Below are 21,051 nucleotides of genomic sequence, written 5' to 3' on the forward strand. Positions count from 1 at the left end.
AGCTCTCCCTGCTAAGGCAGTGTGGCTGCACGGCGGTGACCTCCCCGTGAGCTGGGACACCTTCCACCGGTGATCCTTGAGGCAGAGACCTTTTACCAATGGCAGATCTTCAGTGAGCGACCGATACCGTGCATAACCCTGTAGTGTGGTAACTTGTGGCTCGGTAACTTTGATTTTGTCCCGGTGACTTTGATTTGTGCCTTGGTAGTTTTGGATCATCGTTGAAATTATTGTGCCATATAGTGACAGGGTGAACCTTCCCATCGAACTCTGTTAAGTCGCACTTTTACAACATCATATTGAAAGCACTTTTGCTAATACCTTTGACAGTGGTTCTTTCAGTGACCTAAATCACCCATTCACGACACAGGTTTTTAGTCCCAGTAGGAGAATTTGAGGCAGGCACAGGCTGACCAACTGCCCATCGTCGTTCCCTGCCCCCCTGACCCTTCCACCTGGACTTGTGGGTGGTCAGCTGCTGCTCCCAGTTAGGGCTTGCAAGACTTGGCTTTATTTTTGAGGCATTTCCAGCTATCTCTGCATGACAGCACCACTCTGGAGACACAGCCCACCTCCAGGTCCCAGGGCTCAGCTGCCAAGCCATGGCACCAACTGTGCCACCCAGTCCAGTCGCTCCACATCTCCCAGCAGCAGCTTGTCTGTGCTGGACAAACAGAAACCCCCAGCCACGTCCTTTTCTCGTTCTTGCCCACCATCCTTTTCTCAGCCACCCCTGGGGATGTGTGGATGTTTTTCTCACAGCCGTACCCTCAGCCAGTGGCTTCTGTTCCCACGAGCCCTGGGCAAAGTAGGACACTGCCCGAACTGTGACGCCAGGGTCCTTTCATTGATGCAGCTCCCATTTCCTCACTGGGAGCCACCTACTGCATCAGGATGCTAAAGCCACCACCATGCCGAGCAGGTCGCATGGTCGCCAGGTGCTGCCCACGTCAAGATACAGGTGGAGATGGAAGTCCCTGGGACCTCCTTCAGGAGCCCTCATGTCCCTGTGGTAGCTCAGGTCATGCTGGATCCTTGTCATTCCCGTGCATGAAGCCCAAGCTGAGCTGTCCTCGGCTGGGCTCTGCGCTGGAGGTGCCATATGGACATGGCAGCACCAGTTTCATCTCCCTCCAGTGTAGCCATCCCCAAATTCAGATGTCTCTCCAAGAGCTGCCCCTGTCCCAGCAGGAGCTGGGACACACGGGGTGGGGTGACAGTGGGTACCGACCCAGGGCGATGCTGGTTCGGCACCTCCAGTTCCATGCACGGGGCCGGGAGGAGGCCGGGCTGCGGGGAGGCTCATTCCCCACGGCCCCGGGGGTTTGGAGGGGCGTGGGGCTGGGCACCTACCGGGCTCCATGGTGCCAGCACAGGGAATCCACGCTGCTCCCCCAGCATGTCCGCAGGGCCAACCCTCCAGCCGGGAGCGAGCCGGGGCACTCCCCTAACACACGCTTTTAGCCGAGGAGCTGCCGTTGGGTTTGGGAAAGGCCCAGCCGGCAGCAATGTCCAACTCACCCGCCCCAGCAACAAAAATAAACCCAGAGGGGAGATTTTTATCTTTGCCAGAGTATATTCCAGCATGTAAAAGAGTATGTTGTGCCAAGATTTGAGGAGACTCCCTCCCGTGCCAGGGAGCGCCAGGGACCCCATGGCTCGCACCGGGCAGGGGACGGGTGTCAGGGGCTGTCCCCTCAAGCCCTGCCAGCTGGCAGAGAGTCCAGCAGGATTTCACCGAGGGGGATGCTCCCAGAAGGAGTTTTGTGTGGCCACATTGCCCCGGCCACAGGCTGGCGTGCCGGAACCGCACACTGCTGGGGTGCGAGCAAGTTTTGTTGCAGGACTTGGTGGCCCTGGGCAAAGCGGGTGACTCCTTTGCACGTGGAGCGAGTCCCGGGAAGGGATACAGCTCGTCCTGGCTGCCAGGCGATCCCCACCACCCCTAGCCATGCAGGCAGCCCCGCACCCCCCTCAGGGCAGCACCCCGCGTGCCGCAGTTTGGCGACGTGCCGCCTCCGCGTCCCCAAAGGCAGCCGGGAGCCTGCCTTACCTCGGAGGAGCAGAGCTGGGAAACGCCGGTTGCTGGCTCTTCCCAAGGCGGCTGCAGCAAGCTGGAAAAGCCGTTTGCTGGCGAGCCCGGCAGCACGCGGGTGACTGTGGCATCGTCCCCCCGCGCCCAGCACCACGCCCCGGTGACACGGCTGTTTGCTTGGTTGGGGCTGACGGTCCAGGCAAGCCCCGCGGGGGCCCATCAGCAGGAAACGGCCCCGTTCCTCTGCAAAGCGTTGCAGCGAGGCTGAAGGATGCGTTCATTTGTTTGATCTTATTTTTATTTTTTTCTTGGTTTGCCCCTTCTTTGGTTTAATTAGCCGGGTGGTTGGGGAGCTGTGGGAGAATCCAAAGGCACTGATCAGTCCCCAGGGCAACTCAGTGAGTGTCCCCTCCTGACTCAGATGCTTTGCTGCTCCTCCTGCTCCTCTTGCCTTCACTGTTCGTGTCCCCCACCCTCTGTGGCTCGGGTTCTTCATGCCCGTCAGCAGACACTGGCTGTCCCCCAACACCACCCCAGCCTTGACCCCCTGCTCCTATTGTCCCTTACCCCAGCCCTCATCCTCCCCAGACCCACACCAGTGACGCTGTGGCTGCTGGTGACATGACACCTGCGTCTGCAGGTGATGAATCATCAGTGGCCTGGGCACTCAGAGAGCAACCGGGCGCCTTACGGGCACAACCATGGTATGGGGACACCGAGAGCAGGGATGAACTCACACAGGTGTGAGGTGGAAGTGGACAAGGAGCAGTTGGCCACCCTCCTCCCAGGTGACGTGTCCTTGGTTTGCCGTAGCTTGGCTCCTGTGAGCAAACGGCTGGCTCCAAGCGGACAGACCAGAGGAACATCTGGGGAAATTACGGCTGCACTTTGGTGTGTCACCACCAAAGCCCTGGAAAACCACATCACAAGCAGAATAGCTCCTGTAAGGCAGGTCCCAGTGCTCGTGCCCAGCACCACCTAAGGGTGTGTGCAAGGACCGAAGCAAAATGGGTGCTCCTGTCCTGTACAGCACCAGACCCTGACACCAGCCCAGGATGGGCCATCTAGAGTCACAGGGGACACTGAGCCACGGCTGCAGCCAGGTGCCACCTGAACAGAGGCTGGTGGGGAGCAGGTCACGCCACACATCAGGGGCTAAGCCCCAGTATGGCCCAGTCTGGGCTAAATCTGTGTCAGCTTATGGATCCTGCCAGACCAGGCTGCTGGTTCTCCCACCGCCATTCCGTGACAGCCAGGACAAGCCGGCAGCAGCACGAAGGGACAACCATCATCACCTACAGGAAACTTCCTCCCAATGCCCATCCACTTGCTAGGGAGAAAAGGAGCAGCCACTCGTTTCATTGTCATCAGAGCATTTCACAGGGGAGATCGGACCCACAAACACATTCCTGGTGCTCCTCAGGCCTCTGCTACGTGACTGAACTGGAGAGCTGGTTATAGAGCAGTTCTCCATCTCAAGATCCTATCTGCATGAAACAGATCATAGAATCACAGAATGGTTTGGGTTGGAAGGGACCTTACAGACCACCCAGTGCCATCCCCTGCCCTGGGCAGGGACACCTCCCACCAGCCCAGGTTGCTCCAAGCCCCGTCCAACCTGGCCTTGAACCCCTCCAGGGATGGGGCAGCCACAGCTTCTCTGGGCAACCTGGGCCAGAGGCTCACCACCAAGAATTTCTTCCTGATATCTAATCTAAAATCTCCCCTCTTTCAGTGTAAAACCGCTCCCCCTCATCCTATGGCTCCCCTCCCTGCTCCAGAGTCCCTCCCCAGCTTTCCTGGAGCCCCTTTAAGGACTGGAAGGGGCTCTAAGGTCTCCCTGGAGCCTTCTCTTCTCCAGGCTGAACAACCCCAACTCTTTCAGCCTGTCCTCACAGCAGAGGGGCTCCAGAGCTGGACACAGCACTCCAGGTGGGGTCTCAGCAGAGCAGAGTAGAGGGGGAGAATCACCTCCCTCAACCTGCTGCTCTTGCTTCTTTTGATGCAGCCCAGGATATGGTTGGCCTTCTGGACTGCAAGCGCACACATTGCTGGCTCATGTTGAGCTTTTCATCAACCAACACCCCCAAGTCCTTCCTTCTCAGGGCTGTTCTCGACCCAGGAACCCAAGAGCAGCAGAGGAGGGTGGTACCAGGAAGAGCTGGGTAGATGCGGCAAAGACAGGGATGGGCCAGGTAGCAGCTGAGGTTGGAGGGGAAGCCCTGGCTACCAGGAGATGTTTTTTCAGAGTCAACATCACCGGTAGAGTACAAAGCTCTGTAAAACCCGGTGTCAGAAGGAGACTAGTCCTCTGGGCCTGGGCTCCAAAGGAACGCTAGACGTCTCGCAGAGGTGAGCAGCAGATCCACCGTTTGCAACACCCTCGTGGTGGCAGCTGAACACAAGTGACGCCAAGGTGTCTTTTGCACTGGGAGTTCTCTGTGACAATGGCATTTAACTCACTGATCCCCATTTCCCCGAGGAATACTGCACTACTCAGGCTTTCAGGAGGTCTGAGGACAGTGTTTCACACCAAAGCTGAGGTTCAGTGAGACCCCCCCGGCTCTTCACAACCAGAATCAGCCGTGCACACTCCTGTCCCTGTGCCTCACCCTCCCGACACCCCTATCTTGATATTTAGGGAATGGATTTGAAATACAAAGAAAAAAAAGCCACGTTTCTGTTCAAAAATATACACATCATCTATCCGTGGCTCAGAGTGTGGCCCCATAAAACCCTGCCAGCACACAGAAGGCATGAAGTGAGAGGACAGACGAAAATAAATTAGCTTTGCTGCCGACACCAGCGCACAGTTACAAGTGTGGCCTCGGACAGGGCAGAGCAGGCGCGGCAGCAGCTGCAGCGCTTCAGGCTGGCAGCAGCGTGGGGTGTACGTGGATATCGACAGCAACCACCCCAGCTCCGGGTGATTCCCCTTCTCCAGGCAGCAGTTTTAAGTACAAATGCTTTCTAGGGAAAAAGAATTTTATAAGTTAAAACTAATCCTTCTGTACATTTTTATTTCAAAATAAAATAAAAGGCATATCAAACAGTGCTTGCAGGGCAGGATACTTTAAGACTAACACAAGAGCTGAGTGAACTGAAATGCGTCACAAAAGGATCTTTCGAAGAAATACGATGCTATACAACACAGCAGCGTGCTTAATTACAGCCCCTTCTTCTCGTAGAACTGGACCTGTGCAACCTGCCACCCACCACGATGGGGAAACGCCCGATGACCGTCGCTACGAGTCCAGATCTCCCCGGTGAGGCAGGCACGTCCCCGGCCAGGGTGAGGGCAGCGATCCGGAGCCCGCTCCCTCGCCGTCAGTTCACCCGGCAGGCTCGGATCATGAGCAGCTGGAGGAGGATGAAGATGGGCGACATGATGAGCCCGTACCAGAGCTCCCGGGTGTGCTCCACCAGCTTCTGGCACAGCAGCATCTCGAAGACGAACTTGAGGCTGAGGATGGTGAGGATCCAGAAGAGCCGCAGCACGGCCAGCCGCTTCTCCCCGTCCTGGAAGAGCCGCACGGAGACGATGGTGGTGAAGTAGGTGCTGAGGCCGTCGGCGGCGAAGAAGGGGACGAAGACGACCCACCAGGAGAGCGCCGAGGCCTGGCCGTCCACCTTCAGGACGAGGAGCACGGAGAAGGCCAGCAGCGCCAGGCCGTGCAGGAAGATCTCGAAGGTGGCGAAGCCCAACCACTGCACCAGCTCCCGCAGGGAGAACAGCATCGTGGCGGCGGCCGCGGGGACATGGGCGCTGCCGGAGGGGGACACACACACCCCCCGTGCCCCCGGCGCCTCAGCCCGCGGCGGGCCTCCTCGGCGGCGCAGGGTGATGACGTTGAAGGGAGGCGTCGCCCGCTAGTGACGGAACCGGAAGCGGTGGGATGGGGAAGGGGAACGGTGAGGGCATGGTGGCACCTACGGTGAGGCTGGGTCTGGGTCTCGGGGCCGGGTCTCGGGGCCAGCCAGGGCTTAGGGCGGGGGCTAGGGCTTAGGCCGAGGGCCGGGTCTCGGAGCTGGGGGCCAGCGGTTAGGCCGGGGCTGGGAGCCAGGGTTTAGGCCAGAGCCGGGAGCCAGGATTTAGGCCAGAGCCGGGTCTCGGGGCTGGGGGCTAGGCCTTAGGCTGGAGCCGGGGGCCGGGTCTCGGGGCTGTGGACCAGCGCTTAGGCCGGGGCTGGGGGCCAGCCAGCGCTTAGGCTGGGGCTGGGGACCGAGACTTGGGGCCGGGGGCCAGGGCTTAGGCCAGAGCTGGGGGCTAGGGGCCAGGGCTTAGGCCGAAGCCGGAGGCTGGGGCTCCCAGCCCCTCATCTCCTGGTGATTTACGCTGTTTTTCTCTCTTTGCAGATGACAGAACGGAAACTCCTCATTCTTTTCGGCAGCCAAACTGGGACGGCTCAAGACACAGCTGAGAGAATTGGCAGAGAAGCCAAGCGACGGCATTTCCAATGCAGGGTAGAGGCGCTGGACAGCTATGAGGTGGTGAGTGGGGAGGCAGAGGGGGGTTCCAGGCACTCCTGGTCTTGCTCCATCTCCACTGACCCCGTTTCTGGTGCTTGGGCATCCTTCACCCTCCCTGTGACCTGCTGTATTTCACCAGACCCTGGTTCTCTGCCCTTCCTGAGGGCAGCTTGTGCGAAATGCAGCTGAAAACATGTGAAAACTGAGCAGTGACTCTTGGGATAGAGTTCTGTCCTGGTTACAGCTGGGGCAGAATTAATTTTCTTTCTAGTGGTTGCTGTGTTTCAGACTTGGTATGAAAGGAATGTCAGTAATGCATATTGTTTTAATTGTGGGTAGGTGATGTTTATACTAGTCAAGGACTTTTTTCAGCTTCCCACGGAAGCTGAGAAGGAGCATAGACAGACCAATGGAACGGCCAATGGAATATTCTGTACCATAGACACCATGCTTGATATATAAATGGTGTTACCTGGGGGGCAGGTACTCGGGATTGCTGCTTCGGAAGCTGCCAATTTCACCAATTCACCAACTGGCAAGAGTGACTTGTGTCATTATTATTGTTATTTTCCTTTTTTTGTTATTGTTCTATTAAACGGTCTTTATCTCAACTCATAAGGTTTTTTGTTTGATTTTTTTTTTTCCTCCCTCCCCCCTCCTTTTCTCCCTCTTTTCCCTACCCTTCTTGAGCGGGGCAAGGGGGAGTGAGTGAGCAGCTGCATGGTCCTAGTTGCTGGCTGGGGTTAAACCATTACAAGTCCGTGTTAGATGACAGATACACAGGCATACCCTGCAAGGCGAGGAGCACCAAGCAGCCGATGGCACCGGCAGCGTGTAGGCAGCACATGCTGCTGCAGAGCCTCTGGGGGAGATTTGCCATGCAGGGCTGCGTGTTTCGTTCTGAGCATGGTCTGTCCGTGAACTCTATGTGATGTGAGCAGCTGTGTCGGGACAGCCGGGACACATGACCTCAGTGCCCCTTTCCCTGTCTGTGCCCGCAGGCCAACCTCATCAATGAGCTGTTGGTGGTTTTTGTGTGTGCAACCACTGGCCAGGGTGACCCACCTGACAACATGAAGGTAGGATGTGCTCCTGTCCATGTTGCTTTTATATTCCTGGTCCAGTGAGTGCATTTCTCTCTTCGAGCAGCTTGAGCACTGGTTATTTTTGAAGTGGGGAGCTTTGGAGCAGCACCAGTCACATCTTGTGTTACTGATGGGACACGGGCAGGGAGCTGGTGGGGTTTCAGCAGCTAAACAGCTGAGAGGGACCCCACCGTCACAGGAGCCTTGGGTTTGTGGAGGGCTCACAGAGCATCATCCGTCTGGTACGTAGCAGCGGTGGCTATTTTCAGGGGTCACCTCTGCAGGTTGCTGTGCTCCCCACTCTGTTGGGATCCAGCAGAGGGCAGGAGGGTCCCAGTGGGTGGGCAAGGGGGGAGGTAGGGACAGGCAGGCAGGGAAGGCTTCTTTGGCAGCAGCGTGACTCCACAGCTGTGTCCTTCATAGATGTTCTGGCGGTTTCTGTTCCGGAAGAACCTGCCACCCAGTTCCCTCTGCCAGCTGGACTACGCCGTGCTGGGCCTTGGTGACTCCTCCTATCCCAAGTAAGCAGCTCTGCGGCTCCTTGCCTGCCCGCGACAGCTGCTCCTCAGCTCCGGCTGCAGGCGAGACCAGAGTGGCTGGAGAATGAAGGGGATATGGGGAGACAGACCCTGACTCTAGAGCAGCAGCTCAGATGAAATGTAATTCCCACCAGCCTTAAAAATCCTTGCCGTTCCAGCCTGTGTCCCTCCTAACCCTCAGGAACTGGGCTTCTACGCATTTCTTTCCTTGTCTGTTCAAACAGGTGCTTTGCCGCAGTGTGTCAGACATCATTTTTCAGGCAGTTATTACAGCCATGCAGTTCTCTGTCTGAATTGCAGGAAAGCCTGTGCCACAGCACTTTCAGTGGATTAAGCCCACAGGCGACATGAAACAGGGCAGCCAGCCCTGTTAGTCCCAGTTCTCTCCCAAGACAGTATTCCCATGTGCCTGGAAAAGCTGTAGTGGGGTGGCGGGGAGCACGTCTGAGCTCCGAGGGGCAGAGGGAAGGGAGTGTTTCTCTGCCTGGGGAACAAGCTGCTCTGAAGGGAAGCTTGACTGCCCGAGTCCCTTCTGGGAAGCTGGGCATAGCCTGTGTGGCCCAGCAAGTGGCAGCCAGCTGCTTCTCTGAGCTGCCTCAGGATGGAGGCATAGGCTGGGCAGGGCACAGGGCCAGGTTGGTTCTGGCCTCTTGTAGCCCTGGCAGCCTGTGCTGGCTCATGTAGCCAGTGCCTGCTGTCCTGCTGGAGCAACCCTGCCCTCTGCAGCCACGGTTATTCTCTGCTTAGGTTTAATTTTGTTGCGAAGAAGCTGCACAAACGGGTGCTACAGCTTGGGGGCAATCCTCTGCTGCCAGTGGCGTTGGGAGACGACCAGCATGACTTGGGGTAAGAGCCCAGTAGAGGGGTGGTGGGGGGGGAGCTCTGGGGTGCGCTACAGTTTTGTCCTCGGGCTGGCAGCAGGGCTGTGTGTGCTTTACCCCAGCCTTGGGGACAGCAGCCTGCTGCTCCCACCACGGGGCTGCTCCTGTGCCCCAGACGTTACCAGCAGCCTGCTGCTGCTCTCTGTGAATGTGCTGGTCTCTGCTTTTAACTTTCCTGTGCCAGGACCTGTGTCACTTGCTTCTCCAGGGTGTCCCACGACCTTCAACGTCTCCTGGCTCTGCCCCAGTCCTGTTCAGACTAGAGGACGGCTGTGTCACACAGACACATACCTGCAGGTGTTACAGCAGCCTGAGCTGTGCTGCTGCTCTCGCACAGGGCAGAGGTGGTGTGTGGCTTGGGGGAGTCGGTGACTGCCACCAACTGGGCTCAGGGGGTTGGTTGTTCTGTTCAGATGTCAGTGGTTACGCCCTGAAAAGCGGGTGGGCGCTTGGAGTGGCTGAGACATGTTTCTGCACCTGAAGCTGGAAGGGAAAGGCATGAAGCAGCTGCCTGCACTGTGGAAGGGGAGCTGAGGTGGTTACCCAGGGGTGGCTCAGCGTTGTCTCGGTGCACAGTAGCAGCACTTGAGCATGGCAGGATGATGGGAGAGTCACAGGTTTGCTGCAGCCCGAATTTTCCCCCTTGCAGGCCAGATGCAGTGGTCGATCCATGGCTCCTGGCCTTATGGGACAAGATCCTTGCCTTGTATCCTCTCCCTCCTGGCCTTGAGATCGTCAGTCCAGATGTACGGTGAGTGCAGAGGGTAGGCAGGGACTGCTGGAGCTGGCTGGTGTGAAATGCCATGCTTCCTTGGCTGTTCTCCAGGATGGAGATGTGCCCTGCTTTGACCAGGAGGCCTTCCCGCACAGCTTCTGGTGTCCCAAGTATCCCTTGGACTGTAGCCACAGGTGGCTCATCTCTCTCTGGATGGGGTGTCCCTTGGGTGGGGGTGTCAGCTGCCCCAGCAGAGTTCTGCCCCTCCTGCTGTCCTGATACGCCTCTGCCCTAGGCAGACCCGCCAAGCTTGTGTGCCCAGCCAGCCTCCCTCTACCGGTGCTGGAGCCTTTGGGATCTCCTTCTCCTGGCAGTCTGCATTGCATTCCCTTAGCACAGGCCAGCCCCAGGGGAGAGGGACGATGGGTGGTGGATACGGTGGGAGACTTCACACCACTCCCTGCCTCCAGCTTCTAGTGCTGTGATAAGCAGAGGAGCTGTGACATGGAGGTAACTGTACGGCATTGCTCTTCTCCCCACAGCCTGTCCCCAAAATACACCCTGCACTACCTGGCTGAGGACTCCCCGCATCCCAATGGTGGCCTGCTCCAGCCGACAGCACCCAGGACTGTTCCCTCCGAGCTGCATCCTTTCCCTGCCCGGATGGTGTCCAATCAGCGGGTCACAGCAGAATCCCATTTCCAGGATGTCCGGCTCATCGAGTTTGATGTCGCGGCCTCAGGGATCACGTAAGTGTTTTCCTCACTCCCACAAGCTTTGCTGTGCAGAATTGGGTGTCCCATAGCCTGCCTTCCTCTTCCATTCCCCTTCTTCTGTAATATCTGAGGCTGCAGCCTCATGGATGTGGTCCCTGCTGCACTGTCCTCCTCCATGACAAAGTCAGGGGTGTATGGCAGTGTGGGTCCTGCCCACGGACCAGCTCTCTTTGCCTTGCCAGGTTAGAGAGCACAACGTTAGTGACACTGGAAATGTGTCTGAGTTGTGGGTTCTCCCCTGGTGCGGGTGCTGGTCGGGCTAACGGTGCCCGTGGGCCTGCCTTGTGGCTCGGCTCGTCAGCTCCCACTGCATCTGCAGGTTCAATGCAGGGGACGTGGTGATGATCCAGCCCCAAAACTGCCCTGAAGACGTGCAACAGTTCTGCCAGCTCCTGCGTCTAGATCCAGAGAGATGCTTTGTGCTGAAGCCCACAGAGCCTGGTAGGTCTTGCCCGCCGCTCCTTTCCCTCCCTGCTGGGACAAGGCAGCCCCCTGAGCTCTGCCCTAGCCTGGAGCTCTGCTTTTCCTTTGCTTTAGACCCGGGAGGTGGGATTGATTGATGGGTACAGGACCTCTGCCTGTCTCACAGCGTGGGGGCTCTCCTTCCCTCCCAGCACTCTGCGTGCGTGGATCCCGCATTAGGGCTGGTGCCAGTGGGAGGATCCCAGCGGTGTCCAGGCTGCACCCACACCTTGTGTCTTTGCAGCCCCCAGCCCAGGACCCCAGTCGGGTTGCTCGCACTGCTGCCCCATCCTGGGGGATGCCAAAGCTGTGGAGGCAGCAGGCAGGCGGTGTTCAGGTGTCGTGCCCTGGGGCTGGCGCTGAGCTCTCCCCCCTGCCTTGCCTTGCAGGTACCTCCCTCCCTGCCCTGTTACCACAGCCCTGCACCATCCGGTACCTGGTCACCCACTACCTGGACATCTCCTGTGTGCCGCGGCGCTCCTTCTTTGAGCTCTTGTCCTACTTCTCTACGAATGAGCTGGAGCGGGAGAAGCTGCAGGAGTTCAGCTCTGCACAGGGGCAGGAAGAGCTGTACAGCTACTGCAACCGGCCCCGCAGGACCACTCTCGAGGTAGGGTAGAGCCCGCTCCGTGAGGGCTGTGCCACGGTATAAAGCACCCAGGCAGATGACAAGCTGTTAATTTCTTGGCTGGGGAATTTTGTCTGCTTCACATGCTTTCTGAAGTGTCCTTGGATTTCCACTGGTGATTAAGAACTGCTCCACATCCTTTTGGTTCTGTCTGTGGTGGGCCCTGTGCTGGGGGTCAAGGGGAGAGCAGTGGGACGGGGCAGTTGGTGCCTTTGGTCAAGGGCAGCGCGGCACAGCAGCGTGGCACAAGCTGTGCTGCCCTGAGAAGCAGGCAGGCTGCCCTCTGGGGTGCACTGCGTCCCACCACCCCTTGGCTTTGCAGGCCCTCTGGGATTTCCCTCACACCACGTGTGCCATTCCGCCCGACTACCTGCTCGACCTCATCCCTCGCATCAGACCCCGCGCCTTCTCCATCGCCTCCTCCATGCTGGTAAGAGCTCAGCCCTTTTTGGCCTCATGTCAGGCTCTGAGCAGAAGGTCTGGGCAGAGCCAGGGCTGACCATCGGTGCATGCATGCCGCAGATGCTCAGACTATACTCCCAGGCCCTCTGAGCACTCACGACCTACCCGAACCCCAGCTCTGCTGTGAGCATGTGGCAGGCCGACATGCTGGATGTTAACCCCAGGGCTGTGCCAGCCTTCGTAGTAGGGCGCTTGCTCTCCTGCAGCCCTGCAAGTGCTGGGGCTGGCCCAGTGCACTGCAGAGGTCTGGTGTTGTCGTCGCGGGGAGTGGTGGGATGTGGTGTCGCAGAGGCTGTTGAGCATCCCTGGGTGGTGTGGCCATGGGAGGGGGGAGTGCTGCTTCCTGCTGCTGCCGGGAGGTGGCAGTGGGACCTGGCCCGGGTGGCTTGGCAGATGTCAGCCCATGCACGGGGTGGTGCTTGCCCTCCATGGGGACCACAAGGGTTGGACATTCTCTGTTACTATTGCCAGCTGTGCAAAGTATTCCCACAGCTGTGCTTCTCTGGGAAAACCCCCTTCCCCATTGGAAGGTTTGGGCAGGGATGTGCTCCATTCTATGTCTGAGTGGCTGTTTCAGGCTAGGACAAGTGTTGCAGATGCCCTGGCAGGAGCTGGGCACAGGCTTTGTCACTGGAGGAGGCACTGGGCTCTTCCTGCAGAGCCATGCTGGGTGTCTTCTCATTTCTCGTGGTTCCTGTCTGGACACAGGCTCACCCTGACCGGATCCAGATCCTCATGGCAGTAGTGCGGTACAAGACACAGCTCAGCAAACCCCGCCGTGGTCTCTGTTCTACCTGGTTGGCCTCTCTCAACCCAGAGCAAGGTAATCGCTTGGACTCTGTGAGAACCCTGTGTGCTTGTCACAGCACACAGAACTGATCCCATGGGATCAGCTGGCCACGCACTGGAGCTGCTTGGACCATGGGTGGTCACCATCACCACAGGGAGCTGGAGCACACTGGCTTGGCAGGATGGGCTGAACTCAAGAGTAGCCATCCTTCCTCACTGCTGCCATTCTCTTCCAAGAATGGCATGGTCCTATAGCTTTCCCTGAGTACTCTGAGCTCCTGGTTTTCTTCCAGCTGCTTGACCTTCCTGCTCCCAGTGCCAGCATGCCCTGCTGTCCCATAGTGCGCTGCTCTTGGTGTCCTGGAGCTGGCAGCACTCTGTCTGTTGGACACCTCCAGCCCCATAGCACCAGCTCTGGGAAGGATGGTCCTTCCTTTGAGCACATCCATCCTGTCCTATGAAGCCTGTGAGTGCTGCTCATCTGCTTTAACCGCAAAACCCCTTTAGCTGGGTCCCCGAGCAAATGTGACAAGCTCATGGGGTCTCCCTGCTGCGGGATGGTAGAGCATTGCTCTGTATGACTCCAGGGCAAGATTTGGGTGTTCCCTGAGTACCGAGATGGGGATCTTCACACCTCCTCTGGTTCCCAGAGGAGGAAAGTTTGGCCCTCCTTTACTTGACAGCCAGGTTGAGATCTCTGCTTGTCTTCACCACTGTCTTCCCCGGCACCACCGATATGAGGAGAAGGCTATCCCACAGCCTATGTGCTGTAGGACTCTTGCCTTGCTCTGGGGTTCCCTCAGGTGCTTGCAGAGGCCATGCTGAGATGGCTGAAGTGCTTTTGATACACACATAGTGTCCCTGTGGCACCAGGGGTGCCTTGGTCCCAGGGTTGTGGTAAGCCAGATGCTGTCCATATCTTTGGAGCATCCTGGAAGAGCTGGATGTGTAGCTGGCCCTCTGCGGGGTGTCACAAAGACAGAGGTGGTGGGGTGATGCTAGTCAGTCTGTTTGTTTTGCAGGTGATGTTAGGGTGCCTCTTTGGGTGAAGAAAGGAGGAATGAAGTTCCCAGCTGACCCTGACACCCCCGTGATCATGATTGGCCCTGGCACAGGGGTGGCACCTTTCCGAGCAGCGATACAGGAGCGGGTGGCACAAGGAGGTAGAGGTGAGGGGTGGTCCTGTGAGGGACATGGGTTGCCCCTTGCTGCAGGCAGGTCTGCGTTCAGCATACGGGAAGGTGGGACTTGGGGCTCCTGAAGGTTTGGACAGGCCTGGCCTTTGCTATGTTTGACTGGGAGCAAGCTGGGCTCTGGGGCAGGTGAGGACCAGAGCCTGGTGTGCGCAACCTGTGTGGTTATTCACAGGCTGCACTGCAAGGCTGCTCCCTGGGTCAGGGCAGGGCTCTGCAGAGGCTCTTTCTTGGCTCTCTGTGAGTGGAGATGGGTTGTTGAACTCGTCTTCTGCTGCACAAGAAGTCGTGCCTCTGCCCATCGTCGTTCCCCTGGCTCAGCTACGGGTCTCAGCAGGAAGCTGAGGCTGGTCGAGGGGAACAGGCAGCCCTGGAGGGCTCTTCTTGCCCTACCTGCCCCTGCCTCCCCAGCACAAAGGGGCCTCTGGTTGCCACAAGCCACCTGGCTTAATGGTCACACAGTTCCTGAGTCCTGGTTCTTCCAGGTCAGGGCTGTAAGCCAGGCCTGGCAAAGAGGTGAGAGCCTTGGAGCTCTGTGGCACCGGTGGTCCCCAGTATTCACAGGGCATTTGGTCCACCCATCATGGCCCTTCTGGTCTGCTCTCTGCAGGGAACTGCTTGTTCTTCGGCTGCCGCCAGAAATCCAAAGACTTCTACTGCCAGGCAGAGTGGGAAGAGCTTGTGACAAAGGGCTTCCTGACACTCTTCACGGCCTTCTCCAGGGACCAGGTTAGTTCCCAGAGGAGAAAGGAGGATACAGAAGCATCTCAGGCAGCACTGGTAGGACTCTGCCAGTGTTTCTGGCCCCTGTACCTGTTGGCATGGCGTGCGAAGGGCCTGGTGGGGTGGCACAGTGCTCAGCTCGCTCACTCACACCACCTTGGTGCTGGCCAAGATCCCCACCGGCACTGCAGTGCAGCTGCTCAGCCGGGACGTGTCTGGCTGAGTTGAGCTAGAAAGATTGCTGGGATGGGGCTGGTGAGTGCCAAAGCAGATAAGGCATTAGCCAGTTTTGTTTGGCTGGACCACATGAGTGATAAAGGCTCCAAAGCCTCTCGGAGGGGTCACCAGGCAATAAACTTTCTTGGTTGAGTGCCACCCTCCCCACCGTGTTTCTCTGATCACTGGCTGAAGCTGAGGAGCTTGGCTTCCATGCCAGCTCTCCCCGAGTCTCATCCGTGCAGGAGAAAGCTCCCCAGAGATACAAGCACCCCCACAATTCAGTCCCTCACTTTGCTCCCTTATTTCCCAGGCGGCGTCTTTGGTGGGCAGCTCTCAGCCCCTCTCTGGGCTGCGGGGCTTTTGATGTTGCCAGACAGGCTCCGTGAGCTGGGACTCTGTTTCACTGTTTCGCCCGTTCCCTTGATGGCACTGAAAGCTCACCCTGCCTTTGAAATAGAGAGATCTGATAAAAAGGGTCAGTGAGAATGGGTATTTCTGTGTAGCTCAGCTGCCCCAGCCCTTTTCTCCTGGCTGTGTGCATGCGTTGACATGAAGCCAGCATCTTCTATCCAGTCACTTGTAAGGCATGAGTTGAATGCCACTATGAAGGCTTTCCAAGCCTTTGATGAATGGGAGCAGCACTGCAGAGGTTTATTGGATGACTAGTTTGTCTGTCTTCTGGTGGCTAACACAGTGAAAGGGGACCTGCTGCTCCCCAAATCTGGAGAGCAGCCCCAGAGCCTCCTCCTGCCCTCATAGACGCTGGAGGGATGGGACTTGCATCAGAGTGTGCCTTCTGGCCTCCCTTCTCTGCCTGCTTTGTGGGGGGAAGCAGTTTGTCCTGAGGGTCTTCTGCCACCAAGTCCTTGCAGTGCTGTAACAGGGAGGCAAGTGGGGGCGCAGCCAGGTAGGATGTGCCACATTGGGCCATTGCACCTGCGCCTCTAGGAGATACCACAGCTGTTAACTCATCAAAAATTTGTTTTCAAAGAACTGGCAGGAGCTGGGACACCCCACAGCTGAGGAGGAGTTCCCTCTTCTCTCTGTAAGGTCCCCTTTGCAGTGACCTTCTGTCACATCACGTCTGCCCCGTGGTGCAGACTGACTGATCCCAGCCTAATGCGGCTGTCGCTAATTCTCAGCAGGATGCCCTGGGGTTTAGCTGAGACATCGTGACCTGAGTTTGTCACTGGGGTCCTCTGGTTTCTAGGTAGCTGCTGGTCCTTAAATGACCTGCTCGGAGCCCTAACCTCGTCGGCAGAGCCTCTGTCAGCACTTAGCTGATTAATGGTAATGATGCTGAAGCTGAGCAACCAGCTGGCTGTGTTGGTGCTTGTGACGGGCTTGCTTACCTCCTGCATCGCCGGCAGCCGGGTCGGAGCAGTGGAGCTGTGCCCGGGGGTGACCTGACTCTCCAGTGCAATGCAACCAGTGGAGCTGCGTGGGACCTGCTGACGCGCGGTGACCAGCTCTTGTGACAGCCGGGGCTGGGGGTTGTTCCCACGCACACCTCCAAACTGCAGCCCACAGGGAGCCTGCGATGCAGCAAGAGCCTTGCTGCCTTTGGGGCTGACGGAGGGAGGAGGACATGGGGAGGAGGTTGTGCCTGCAGCTCAGCTCAGTGCTGTGCAGAGCCTGGCGTGCTGGAACACGCGGCAGAGGGCCTGGCCTCCATCACACTGTCACCTTTGTCGTGGAGGAGCCATCTGGGCCGGCAGTGAATTCAGGCACGTTGGCAATGGTGTTCCTCTTGGGCAGGAGCCAGAGCTGTAGGCAGTTGCTTGAATGCGAGAAGTCTTGTGGATTAACCCTTTGGGAACTCTCCTTGGTTGGGCTATACTGTGCCAAAAGCCAGGCGTATCCAGTCCCTAAGTTCAGCGGAGGGGCAGGGAGTGGGACCAAGGCTGTCTCTCCAAGCTTCCTGCCCTTCCTAGCTGCTTCAGGCCTCCAGCAGGTGACAGGGCTGGGACCGGCAGCCAGGGGTGCGGGGAAGGGTCTCTGACCTGCGGCAGCCCTGGCACAGGGGGGCCAGCGAGCCTCCTCTGCCCATGCAGGGAGAGCAGAGGGAAGGAGGGGGAGCCCTTGTGGGGACTCCCCAGCTCATGGTCCACCAGAGCTGGAGCAGGCAGGGGGCAGACAAAGGATTCGGGGGGGGCTACTCACAGCATGTTCCTCATTGAAGCTCCTGCTGCTGCACCCATCTCCCCCAACCCATCCCAGTGCACTGACATGAGGTGTGGGGATCCCCTTCCCTGTGTGAGAGTTGATCCAACTGCTTCTCCCAGTGCCCCCCTATGCTGGGGGGCTGTGCTGCCCTGAGCTCTTGCAAAGAGCTCCTGAGGACAGTCCCCAGGGGCCGGGCAGGCGTGCTGGGGTTGGGGCTGGGGCCGCGGCCAGGGCCGGTGGGCTCAGCGCCGTGTTTCCCTGCAGGAGGAGAAGGTTTACGTTCAGCATCGCATCCGGGAGAACCGAAGGCTGGTGTGGGAGCTGCTGAGCAGTGGGAGCGCTCACGTCTACTTGGCTGGGTGAGTGAGTGATGTCCCCACGCAGGGACTGGGGGAGCGGGGCTGCACATCGCTGCGTCTTCATTCCCTCGACTCATCACCCTCCAGAGCGAGCACACCCTGCGTGGTGGCAGGTCTCTGGGGGCTGCACTGACTGCCGCAGAAGGTCCTGCTTGTTCCTTCTCTCCGTACATCCTGCTCCGCAAGCCCTGGGCTGAGAGGGCTGTTTCTCCCCTACCCTGTGCTCCGGTTAGGAGGGGCAGAGCTGGCACGGCGGGAAAGGTGCTCCAGCCGACCCCGTGTGCCCATCCCTCCAACTGCCTGTGACTGGTGTCACCTGAAAGCAGGCAGCCTGGCCCCTGACCCACGGCAAATCTATACACAGGAGAGCTCTGGCCTCTCTTTACACCCCTCTCCTCCAGTGGGGCTTGGTGAAACCAGAGAAAAAGGCTTGCGTAGTTCCTGTGGCTGCTCAGGTGGGCAGGAGACTTTTAAAGCACAATATACCAGCACTCCACTGGTGCTGGGGCTTGTGAGCAACAGCTTTTGGGACCCTTGGCGCATTGTGGCTGACTCTTTGCACCCACATCTGCCTTTCCGGGGCAGGGACAGGCCATGTTGCACCGTAGCCTGCCTCCTTTGGCAGCACAGTTGTTCGCCAGGTGGTTGTTCACCTTAGGCTGGTAGAGAATCTCAAACCAAAAGCAGGGTCTGGCCTTTGGAGTCAGAGCATCTGCAACTTTGTTCGTGGCTCTGTGTCTGCTTTCCTGGGAAAAGCCCTTAACCTGCCTGCCCTTGTCGCTGCCTGTATGGCAGGGAGGAGGCTGCTCACCCGCTGCCCGGGGCGAGCGTTGTGAAATGCTTTTGGGCTCCTTGAGCTGGCGAGAGGCTGGCGATGGTGTTTGTCGTGCACCCCATGACCTGGAAAGCGCTGTGCAAACCTGTGCCTTGCTGTCAACACGAGCAGCAATTGCAGGAGGCTCTTTCCTGCCTGTCCCGCACGAGAGCAGGAACTTGCCCGGTGCCTCGCAGAGCGAGACTGGCCTTGCTGCATTCCTGGGAGAAGGAGATTTTTGTTTACTGCCCAGGAAGCGGAGGCCAAGCCGCCCACCGCCCTGTTCACTGCTGCACCAGCGCTGCCGCCTGGTCTGGCATGCCTCGCTGCATGGCGGGGCTTTCTGGGGCACTTACCCCAAACTGGTGATTCCTACCCACAGATCTGGGGTTCAGGTTTGGTTTCCTCCATCAAGCTGCACCTGGGGCTTGGGCTTGTGCCTCCAGCCACAGCCCAAATGCTGAGACCATTGGGCAGCTGTTGGGTGACCACCGGGCATGCTGTCCCCATGGCTCTGTCCTCTCTTTCCATCCTCTTTGCCGCTTTCTGGTCCTGATGGAGTTACCCTGGGGGCTGCCAAAAGAGGATCAGTGTCTTGGAAAGAGCAAGGCTTGCACAGCTCTCCCCATTGCAGGATTTTGGGTTGGTCATGAGGGTGGTGTTTTGGACGTTGGGGTTGCTCCAAGACCCGTCTCACTGGGGTCTTCGCCCCTGGCACGGGGTGGCCCTCAGTCCTGATCAGGCAGGTGGGATCCGAGCGCCTCGTCCTCCTTGTACAAGTGGCAACTGTCCTGTTTGCAGTGGGCACTTGCCCACCCCTCCTGAACAGCCCACGCCACTTGTAAGGACGCCTGGGATCACAGTGCCCCTCCCTGGCCCGCAGGCTCTGAGCTGCCAGTGGGGGGCCAAATAGGAAGGTGTAGGTGAGGTAGCCTGAAAATGGCCTTTTTTTCCCCCCTGAAAGTAGCATTCCCAGTTTCAGCCATGCTAGGAGAAAGATGGGGAAAGTGAATCCTGGGCTGCGTGTCCCTGAGCCGCAGCAGCCCTGGGCCATGTAGCACGGTGTGTCTGACTTCCCGGGCCCTTGCTGGCTGGGGCAGGGGCTGGGGGGCCAGGGCTGTGTCTTCTCTCTGATTGTGCCCGGCTTATCTTACCCAGGCCCATAAAGGTTGAAAATGTCTTTCTCTTTCTGCTAAAAAGAGATATTTGACATGTTTTCCATCACAAGCCCGGCTACATTATCTTGCACTTGCATATCAGTGCCTGACTCAGAAACGATATGACTCTTCCAAAAAAAGAAGACCTCCTTTCTGTGTATTTTGGGATGTTAATCAGCTTCAAACGCAAGTCAGAATTCTGCCTTGTACTTGGGAAACAGCAAGGACGTTGCCAGATGCTTGTGCCAATTGGAGCAGCCTGGGAAATTTTTTATTAGTTGGGGGTTTTTTTTTGTTGTTGTTGCACAGTCAGTTCACCAAATGAATCTCTCTCCAGGAAAAAGTCTGAATTTCTTATTTCCCATAAGAAATAATTGCGCTTGGAAGTGTTGAATCCTATTTGGGTATTTTCTACACAGGAGCTCGTGTTTTCTTCACCATTTCTGTTATTTTGAGGTTTGAGCTGGCTTTGGTTACAAATGTCACCATCAAAACAATCATTTCGGGTTTCATGAAAGGCGGCAGCGGTTGGGCGGAAGCGGCTGCTCCTTCACAGCAGTCGTCTTACCCAGCTCAGGATCAGACACGTTTTCCATCGAATGTTTCCCCTGAGATGAAAGGACGGTTTCCTGCCCTCCTGCCGATAAATTATGACTCGTGCATATTCCCCGTGTCCCTCTAATAAGCGTGATGGGAAATGGAGCAATACAGGGGCTGGAGTTAAGGCTACTGAGCTGTGATGCTCCTTTGCCAGGGACTGGCCACCAAGACCACATCTTTGCCTGAAAAGCCCTGCGTGGCTAACGGCGCTGCTCTCTAGGGAGTGGTAGGAGCTACCTCTGGAAGCCTGTCATTTACTCAGCGCCAGGCGGGCTGTGTTGCAGGGTGAGGCAGGTTCCCACTGCCCCGGTGCGGCAGTAGCCCACGCTGTGTGCCAGGGGCGGTAGGTTCGGCCGCAGGGACCACTGCCCCGCCGATGAGCTGCAGCTCTGGGGCTGCAGATAGGCCTCCGTTTTTCCTACTCGCCCTCCATCGCACCGCCTGCTCTCTCTTCCAGGAATGCCAAGCAGATGCCAGCGGCGGTGGCTGAAGCCCTGCAGTCGGTGTTGCAGCTGGAAGGTGGCCTGTCGCCCTCCGAAGCAGAGGAGCATTTAACAGCCCTGGAACGGTCCCAGCGCTTCCAGTCCGAAACCTGGTCGTAAGCCTGGCTCCCTGCCTCCCCCTTCCCCACGAACTCTGCCTGAATAAAGGAGCCAGCCAAATGACACCTCTGGCATCATCCTTGGCCTGAGATTATCACAGCCAGGAGAGGGGCCTGGCAAAGGGGGTGGATTTACCCAACCAGCCCTTCCCTGATGGCAGCAGGGCCATGGTGGGCAGGGGGAGCCCATCTCCGGGGGAGGGTGGGTTTGGCGTGGGTAAAGCCTGGCTCCCCATGCCCGCACCACGCCGGCACGGAGACGAGAAGTCTCTGGGGTGGGATGCTGCTGGCTGGCTTCTGCCTGGGACCGAGCTGCTGTCCCACGTGCTCTAGCTCCAGGGGTCCCCATGCTGGGGAGCAGCACCCCGCGGGCATTG

The 21,051-nt window shown here is 58.1% G+C and overlaps 2 protein-coding genes across 8 annotated transcripts; one reads left to right on the plus strand and one right to left on the minus strand.

The window, feature by feature from the left end:
- Positions 1-5,028: 5,028 nt before the first annotated feature.
- On the minus strand, positions 5,029-5,773 carry TMEM203 (transmembrane protein 203). The gene has a single exon (XM_074608533.1). It carries the CDS (start codon positions 5,771-5,773, stop codon positions 5,363-5,365), a length of 411 nt encoding a protein of 136 aa, XP_074464634.1. The 3' UTR covers positions 5,029-5,362.
- NDOR1 (NADPH dependent diflavin oxidoreductase 1) lies at positions 5,473-20,751 on the plus strand. Of its 7 annotated transcripts, XR_012590020.1 has the most exons (17): positions 5,914-5,970; positions 6,392-6,526; positions 7,507-7,584; positions 8,014-8,111; positions 8,877-8,975; positions 9,660-9,761; positions 10,268-10,474; positions 10,821-10,942; positions 11,353-11,573; positions 11,914-12,021; positions 12,762-12,876; positions 13,865-14,011; positions 14,646-14,764; positions 16,188-16,267; positions 16,348-16,704; positions 17,408-17,502; positions 20,531-20,739. XR_012590020.1 is itself a non-coding variant. In XM_074608529.1 (15 exons), the coding sequence occupies exons 1-15, from the start codon at positions 5,795-5,797 to the stop codon at positions 20,673-20,675; spliced, it is 1,944 nt and encodes a 647-aa protein (XP_074464630.1). In that variant the 5' UTR covers positions 5,473-5,794; the 3' UTR covers positions 20,676-20,739. The 7 variants fall into 7 exon arrangements, 4 of the variants coding, with proteins under 4 accessions (XP_074464630.1, XP_074464631.1, XP_074464632.1 ...); XR_012590018.1 differs by having other exon boundaries at positions 5,473-5,947; positions 16,188-16,704; XR_012590019.1 differs by having other exon boundaries at positions 16,188-16,704; positions 20,531-20,751.
- The last annotated feature ends 300 nt before the right edge of the window (positions 20,752-21,051 follow it).

Source organism: Larus michahellis, chromosome 15 (assembly GCF_964199755.1).
Source record: "Larus michahellis chromosome 15, bLarMic1.1, whole genome shotgun sequence".
In the NCBI taxonomy this organism is placed as follows: domain Eukaryota; kingdom Metazoa; phylum Chordata; class Aves; order Charadriiformes; family Laridae; genus Larus; species Larus michahellis.

Bases quoted from the DNA above. Each gene is read 5' to 3' on its own strand.
- TMEM203 (XM_074608533.1), bottom strand. From the start codon at position 5,773: ATGCTGTTCTCCCTGCGGGAGCTGGTGCAGTGGTTGGGCTTCGCCACC.
- NDOR1 (XM_074608529.1), top strand. From the start codon at position 5,795: ATGGGCGCTGCCGGAGGGGGACACACACACCCCCCGTGCCCCCGGCGC. The intron at 7,585-8,013 runs GTAGGATGTGCT...TGTCCTTCATAG, and splicing joins ACCCACCTGACAACATGAAG to ATGTTCTGGCGGTTTCTGTT. The intron at 12,877-13,864 runs GTAATCGCTTGG...TTTGTTTTGCAG, and splicing joins CTCTCTCAACCCAGAGCAAG to GTGATGTTAGGGTGCCTCTT.